General features: G+C 50.1%; 1 protein-coding gene across 1 annotated transcript; it reads right to left on the bottom strand.

Annotated features, from left to right (window-relative positions):
- Window positions 1-1,168: 1,168 nt before the first annotated feature.
- Window positions 1,169-5,391, bottom strand: ASPHD1 (aspartate beta-hydroxylase domain containing 1). The gene is made up of 3 exons (XM_033170585.1): window positions 4,218-5,391; window positions 2,015-2,128; window positions 1,169-1,432 (listed from the first exon to the last, which is right to left on the bottom strand). Exons 1-3 carry the CDS (start codon window positions 4,972-4,974, stop codon window positions 1,323-1,325), a joined length of 981 nt encoding a protein of 326 aa, XP_033026476.1. The 5' UTR covers window positions 4,975-5,391; the 3' UTR covers window positions 1,169-1,322.
- Between the last annotated feature and the right edge of the window lie 2,761 nt (window positions 5,392-8,152).

Raw genomic sequence — 8,152 nt, 5'->3', positions numbered from 1 at the left:
TGTCTTCTTTTGTGTGTCAGTATTCTGGTCATGGTGGAGGCCTGCGCCAATAATTCTCTCCCCGCCCCTCCCATGCATACAGTCATACCCATTATTTTAATAACTCGCATGCAGATCTGCAGTGACATATTGCTCCCTCAGGCTATTGACGTCCTTGATCCAATTAGTAGACTTTTCCCAGACTGGATTTTGTCAAAGTTTCTGAGCAGTGACGTCTCGGTCTGAGGCATTGTCGGGGTGACAGCAATACTTCAGGCCACGGTTTGCTTCCTTCATGGCCTGTGGCTCTGCCACGCCTCACAACTCACATTGTTGTTGTTTAGTCGTTTAGTCGTGTCCGACTCTTCGTGACTCCATGGATCACTGCCTTGTCGTGGCGAAGGGGCTTGAATAACTCAGAGAAGCTATGAGCTATGCCATGCAGGGCCACCCAAGATGGATGGGCCATAGTGGAGAGTTTTGACTAAACGTGATCCACCTGAAGAAGGAACTGGCAAGCCACTCCAGTATCCCTGCCAAGAAAACTCCATGGACAAAGGCATATAAAACTCACATTGAGCCACTAGTAAAATGGATTCTGATTTTTCCCCCCACAGTAGAGAAAAATTGAGACAAGAGGCAGAGGGTTCTAATTATTTTATTGGGGTGCAGGTTAATTAGCAAGGCTTTTTCGGATTAAATCCTGCCACACAAACGTCGCGGTAACAGATGCAGGGTGGGAGTTAACAAATGATCACAGACAGGTGGAAATAGTGCTCACCTTGGCTTGCTTCTCTTCCCCACCCCACCCATTTCCCCCCAAAAAACTGGAGAAGTCCATGCTACTAAAATCAGGATTGTTGAACTTCAGTAGAACTTAGAGGCCTTCTGGTCCTGGACTTTAGACAGCAGCACTTGCACTTGAATAACCCCAGACTCACAGGAGATGAGAACAGGCCACAAGGACCCGTCCAGATCAGCGTCTACCACCAACAGAATGGCAAGAAGAGGAACCAATGTACACCATGTCACAAAGGTCTATAGAACAAATGTTTTAGGTCACAGCATCACAGTGAGAGAGAGAGAAAAGGAGCCCCCCCCCCCGCCCCATCTGTGATACATCCCTGCGTAGGTTTTAGATCAGATGCAGAACTCCAAAGTTGGAAGTGGGTAGAGGCATCAACCCCCAATTCAGTCTGCACAATGGTAAAATAAAGAGTTTCCATTCCAAGGCAATATTGTGGGAGGCTTTGATGATTGTGAAGAGCAGCAAACACTATTGGTGGCATTATGGGGTTTCTCCTCGCCCCCTTGGCTACAATGCCTGATCCTGAGCAGGCAACCTACCGACCAGGGGCAAAGATATAGTCTAACGCCTGTCGCTCAGGTCCTGCCACATTGGGATGCCAGAGATCAACAATAAATATCACCCGTGGGCCATCAGTGGGAGAACCTGCAACAAATATGGTTAGAGTTATCTTTTAGATTGCAACCCTCAAATTATGAAAGATCCTTAAATCTTGTGAGGGCGTCACAAAATCCTGTCGAGGCAGCTCAGCTGCATAAATTCACACACCGTTGGTTGCCCATGGTGAGTAAAGATCTACCCATAGGTGATCAGCCATCAATGTTTCAAGCAGGATGGCATTATGTCAGCTCCCTACTATTTTTAAAGAGGTTATATCTCTTGAAGAGAAGTCATATGGGTGAGCACAGCAGGCAGTAAGGCAGGCCACCCCCTGACAAACGGATTGCCAAATCTGCAGTGACATGTTTCCCTTCCCATTTCACAGACTGGGAAACTGAGGCTGAGTGTATAATTTCCCTAGGCCCAACCCCTGCTATGATTTCTTTAAAAAGGGGGGGGGAGCAAACTTAGTTTAATGCCCTAGGCCAGAGTTCCTCCATATACTTTGGACTACAACTCCCAGCATCCCTGATTATTGGCCATGCTGGATGGTGCTGTAGTTCAAAACATCTTGAGGGCATCAGATGTGTAGTCTTAGCCTGTAAAGCCCACTGTCCATTCTCTTACCATTGTGAGCCGTGGTATGCAGGAAGGAGTCGTCTACTAGGAGGCAGTATCCTTCGGACCAGCACTGAGGCTCACCCCCCACCACCAACTCACAGCCAGGAGGTACCTTCAGCCCTAGAAATGGAAGAAAGAAGTGGCTGCTGTAACAAGGGAGCTTCCTAAGTTTGTGTATTTATTCAGCAGATTTAGAGCTCACTTTTCGACTAGCATCTCAAAGCACTGAATAAAATTTAAGATACGTTTAAAAAGACCAAAAGCAACCACCAGATGTTCCTTCCAACAGGGCAGTTGCTGGATACTGGCTTTCTTTGGGTTGGGAAGGGGGCGACACCCTTATCCGAAGCAGGCCCTGCTGTTGCCTTTGCAGGCCCACTTCGCTGCTTCCTTCCTTCCCAGGAGGAAATGCTGCTTCTCTCTCGCCCCATCCCAATCCTGAAAGGTGTGGATAAGATGCTTGTATGCAGAGCTCCTTCTAGAAAAAGACTTCATGGTGGGTGGGTGGGTGAGAGAGAAAGAAAGAGAGGATGGGCACAAAAAGCAAAGCACTTATATAATTTTTTTTTTGACAGTCTTTATCTGAGTCTTCGTGGGGAATTGGGGGCGTTGTCTGCCTGATTTTGCTTGCAAATAACAGAGCAAGACGGAAATATGTGGGTGAGGCGTAACAGAAGGTTTCTGGGGAGGAGGGACGCATAGGCTGCATTCACACGTCACAGGAGGCCAAACCATAGCTTAGGGCAAACAGAGGAGGAGGAGGAAATGGCAGCCATTTTGCTCCCTGTCCCCCACAGGCTTTTTCATGGCAAGTAAGCTGACATCCATGGTCAGGGTGTCTCACCTTTAACCACGATTTGTAGCCAAGGTAGGCCCCACGGTTAGAGGTAGTGGTTAAAGAGAAGAGACCTGAAGTATGATCCTTGGCTGAGCTCATGTCTGGTCTGACCCAAAATAGTTCAGGGAAGAGCACAGCAGGTGCAAGTTCCTGTTTCTTCTGTGACGTATTAGGAAGCCAACATGTTTGTGCCACACGTAGGCTTACTATGACAGGCAAACCAGGCCGTTACCGGAGATCAGAAAGGGTGGAACAGGACTTGGTCTATTTATTTGTCTCAATCATTATTCCTATGAGCCTTGCTTGTAAAACCCAATAAAACGTTATGGATGGATGGATGGAAGGAAGGAAGGAGCGAGCCTGGGGCAATGCAGGGCATAAAAATTTGCCTTATGCATACTAGAGCTCTTTGAGAATATTGCATATTTTCAAATATACCTGAGAGCTAGAAACTTGCTTTTTAAAAATAAATAAATAAATAAATAAAAGACACTCAAGGTCTGAACAGCTGTGTGATACCATTACATTTTCTTGCTGAAGGCAACTTCAGGTCTACTGTTATTCCACTTCCATATATCCAACTAATCTACTACTACTACTACAACTACATGCTTTACAATGGTTAATGATTGAACCTAACAACTACCCTGCAAGATAGATGATTATTTCTGTTTTCATATGAGGAAATTAAAGTGAGGAAGCTGCCAGTGACTCGTCCAAAGCCACCAAAGTTTCCCAGACTGAAGGCCAACTCTTAACTGCTAGCCTCTAAAAAGGTCTTATGAGATTCCTTTGCCATAAAATGATTAGGGCTGTTGCTCTGTTTAAAGAAATATTGTTAATTAACTGTATGAGCTTTAGCTGATTAATTGATGCATAAACCATACATTTCAACATATAAAAACAACAGCTCTAAAGAGAAAGAAAGCATTCTTTTGATTTCTAGAGGTGCCTCAAGGCAGAGCCAAAATCTTACTAGAAGAAGCATTCCCACGCACAGGAAGAAATGCCTCTTCTATGATGCCACTTTCCACCTGCATGTTTTTTTTTTTTGGAAAGTCATTGCATTATTCCAAACAATTTAACAGATTTTCTAGTTGGCCGATTGATCTAGGGCACCTTTTCAGTCAATTGAATATTAAGCTGACTGATTACTCAACTATATATTGCAGCCCTAAAAATGACCCCTAAGGGGTGCTTATTTCTGATGCTTATAAACAACGGAAGTCTTCTGCCTCCTGTTTAGGGACTCAAGAATTTCCAGGAAGTGGACAACGCATGCATGGCGGAAGACGCTGACCTTGCAAGCTTCCCCACACACTGAAGCCCCCATATCTTGCCTGCCTTGCTGTTCTTCCAGCATTTGCTCACCTAAATGGCATCGCACCCGGGTGTTGGTTGGCCCGTAGGTCCCGGGCAGCACAGTTCCAGGCTGCAAGACGCTGAAGCAAGCGTTTCCAAAGCGGTTGGCATTGATGAAGGTGCGCAGCGCACTGAGTGCCCGGTATGTCCACGGGCAGCTGCGACAGTTCTGTGCCACGCACTCCCCTTGCCGGTAGAGGTAATAGCTATGGCAGCCAGGGTTGGCGTTGGCCGTCCACCCCCGAGGGGTTGGCGCTCCAGGCGCAAAGTCCCATGCGATGCCCTCGAACTCTCGCAAGATGGCCGGGAAGCTGAGTTCGAGGATCTCCACATCGTGGCGCTGGGACTCACGGGGGAAGTAGGGGGCAGAAGGCAAGTCCGGGAGGTAGAAGGCGCTGGGTTTCTGGATCGCCAGGCGCTCGCCCAGCTGGTAATGGGCCTGGTCTCGGATGCCTTTGTGCAGCCGGTTCATGCCTGACCATGAGTAGCGCTTGGCGTAGTCTCGCAGGCTGCGATACAGGCGCTGGTTGGCAGCATCGCTCCCGAGGGCACGGCGAGGGCATCGCTCCTCCGTGGGCATGCCCTGCTGGTGAGAGGCAGGGGCCGTTTGCCCGCTCCCCACACGGTAGCAGTACCAAACAAACAGCAATGCCAGGGAGCCCAGCACGGCTATGGTGGGCTCTGGCCGAGGGCGCCAAGACGAAGTGTCAGGGAGGAGTGGCGAGAGAAGGCCGTGCAGACCCCAGTCGGCCATGATAGAGGGCATCTTCAGGTGGGCTTAGAGCACCCTATGAGCACAGGCAGCTCCTTGCAGCCTTCCCATTCTTCAACATCTGACCCCTGCCCTATTGGTCGGGTGCCCTTTTAACCCCTTGCTCTTAACCAGGTGCACCTCATTCAGTATTTTGCTCAGCCGCTGCTACACGGACCTAGACATTCCCCTGCCGCTTTGCTTTGTTTTCTGAGGGTGGCTGGCTTCAAGCCCCATTGACTCAGTCATTTCCACACTGCTACATTCCTCATTTCCTCCTCCCGCCACCCCACCCATTAAGGTCTTGGCTCTGTTTTGCTGTATTCTGGGCCAGTAAATCTCTCCACATTTGCTCTTCGCAGCCCACCCACAATATTTCTGGGCATCTATCTCCACCCATGTATTTACCCCCTCCTCATCCTCAACTCCCCCCTTAATCGCTCCTCCCTACTTGAGCCTCCCCCCCCCCAAATATTCTTCTTCTTCCTGCCTCCCCGCCTTTCATCCCCTCCATCCCTCTCTCACCCCCCTCCTCATCTCTACCTGACGGCTTGCAGTCCCTCCAGTCCTCTGATATTGCTGCCTGCTCTTTCAGCTTCCCCAGTCACTTTGCGATCCCTCCTCTGATCTCCCCTCCGCCTCAGCCCGGTTCCATGTGCAGCCTCCTCTATTGCTGTTTTCCTAATTCCTCCCCGTGCACGTAGGCTGCAGGAGACATCCGGGAAAAGATTAGGGTGCCCCCCTTCCCTTTCCCCGCGCACCCGCCGAGCACACCCTTCCGCCCGGCCCGGGATGCCTCCCTCCCTTTGACGTCTGTCTCCTTCCTCGTATCAGCACCAGGCCAGGCATCGCTGCGTAAAGAGACGCGCGTCCCCCCCCCACTCCACCCCCGGGCTGATGCATCTATCTCGGCAATGGGCAACGGGGCCCTGTATCAACAGCCGCCCCCCCCCACCGCCCGCCCCACTCTCGGGAGTGAGTGCATTACAGCACATGGGGAAAGGAGCGAGGGTCCCTCCCTGAGTCCCACGGGGTCCACACGTGCACTGCAGAAGGCGACCCAGCCAGGCACAGGTTTGCAGTAAAAGGGGGGGGCAGCGTCACTGTTCTGGGGCCGAGCTCATCAACACCCCCCCCCCGCTGCAGCATGGGCTCGCCCACGGAGATCATCCCTGCCCCGGTGCCGGTAGCAACCTCCTTCCCTAGCAACGGGCCTAGCAACCTCGCGCCTAGCAACTGCTCCTCCCTAGCATTCACCTTGACCTTCCCGGCTCTCCATTGGTTACGCCAGCATTTCCTTCCTCACCCCATCATCCATGAACCATGCCAAGACTCCTCTGCAGCAGAGGTGGAGGGCCTGTGGTGTTGTCGGGGGTCCCAACACCCATCATCAGGGGTGCCAGCTTGAATAAAATATTGAATAAATACTGGCAACTTGAATAAGATACTGGAGGCGCGGGGGGGGGGGGAAGGCATAATCAATCATAAGACACAGCACACACACACACACACACACACACACGACAAATTTAATGGCAATGCCCATTAACTTGGGGGGTGGGGGCTGACACCCTCAAATATTTTATTGAGGGGGCCGAACTTGGGACCTTGGCCCCAGCAGTTGGCTTCTACACCCATCACCCATGACCGCTCACCATCCACAGGATGGAAGTTGGGAGACCAACCCCATCTGGAGGGTCAGAAAGTTGTTCCCTTTCCCTGCTCCATCAGTCCAGTAGAGCATGAGACTCTTAATCCCAGGGTCATGGGTTCGAGCCCCACATTCGGCTAAAGATTCCTGCATTGCAGGGAGTTTGGCTAGATGACCCTCCTGGTCATCTCTGCATTTCTATGCTCTCCAGGGATAATCTGCTCCACCAGCAACTGCCATATTTAGCCCCTTGCTGGCAGCTACTTCCTCAGCCGTTCCCACGGCAACCAACCCCCAAGGAAACTTCATGGACCAGAGCCTGACAAAAAAAACTGCTTAAGTATTGTCTCCTCTGGTGGGCAGCAGCTCTCCAGGGCCTGAGGCAGAACTTCTTATGTCGCCTGCTACTGGAGATTTTTAGAGTGGTGGGCAGTTCAGAGTTGGTGGTTGATTATGCTTCTGGGGTTGTTCAGTTCCTTGAGGTGAAACAAGAAGTGGAAACACACATACCAATGTACATAACGCCCAAGGCTGACGAGGTTATTTTGTAACTCAATAAGATTCCACAAACACCCTCTCCCTGGGAATAAAAAAATGCCGTAATAATTAGCAAATTACAATTTGTGTCTTCTCAGAGCACCCAAAATCAGCTGCCTGGGGTGGAGACCTAATTCTGCCTAGTGGCAGGGCAACACAGTCCTGTGAGAAACCCCACAAATATGTTTTGCCTCTCTTTTGGAGTGCCCAGTGGTATCTGCCAGGAAGCATCTTTTTACAGGCTACACTCAGTGACACACACACACCCAACACACATACAAAACTTTAGCAAAAAAACAAAACAAAAACAAAACACCTTAACTCAGCGTTGGGAATCCATTTTCAGCTCAAGGGCCACATTCCCTTCTGGGGGCCACATGGCAGTGGTGGGCGGGGCCAGAGACAAAAGTGGAAAGACCAATATATGTGAAATTCATCTCTGTACAGTAGCCTAGCTTCTACACATGTCCACTCCTTTCTATCCTCAATCCAACAAAGTAAGAGGCATTATCACAGTTCAAGGACCCATTCCAGTTAGGCAAAGCCACTCTGCAAGGGTGCAAAGCAAAGGCAGTAACGAACGTAGCCTGCCGAAAGGGTGCATGGCTGGGGAAAGTATGTGCCCCATGGAGAATACTCAGAGTCAAACAGAGAGCCCTAGAAGGCTGTATTCAGCTCCCAGGCCTGAGGTTTCTCAGTCTTGTTCCAGTTCATACTCACCACCCATCTAGAAATCATTTAAAATATTTCTTTCTTCATTTTATTATTTTATTTAAGGTTAAGGTAAAACTGGGACACGGGTGGTGCTGTGATCTAAACCACTGAGCTTCTTCGTCTTGCCAATCGGAAGGTCAGCGGTTCGAATCCCCGCAATGGAGTGGGCTCCTGTTGCTCTGTCCCAACTCCTGCCCACCTTCGAAAGCATGCTAGTGCACATAGATAAATAGGTACCACTGCAGCAGGAAGGTAAAAGGCGTTTCCATGCGCTCTGGTTTCTGTCACAGT

Source organism: Lacerta agilis, chromosome 14 (assembly GCF_009819535.1).
Source record: "Lacerta agilis isolate rLacAgi1 chromosome 14, rLacAgi1.pri, whole genome shotgun sequence".
NCBI classification, from domain to species: domain Eukaryota; kingdom Metazoa; phylum Chordata; class Lepidosauria; order Squamata; family Lacertidae; genus Lacerta; species Lacerta agilis.
This window is presented reverse-complemented; position numbering and strand designations above follow the sequence as displayed.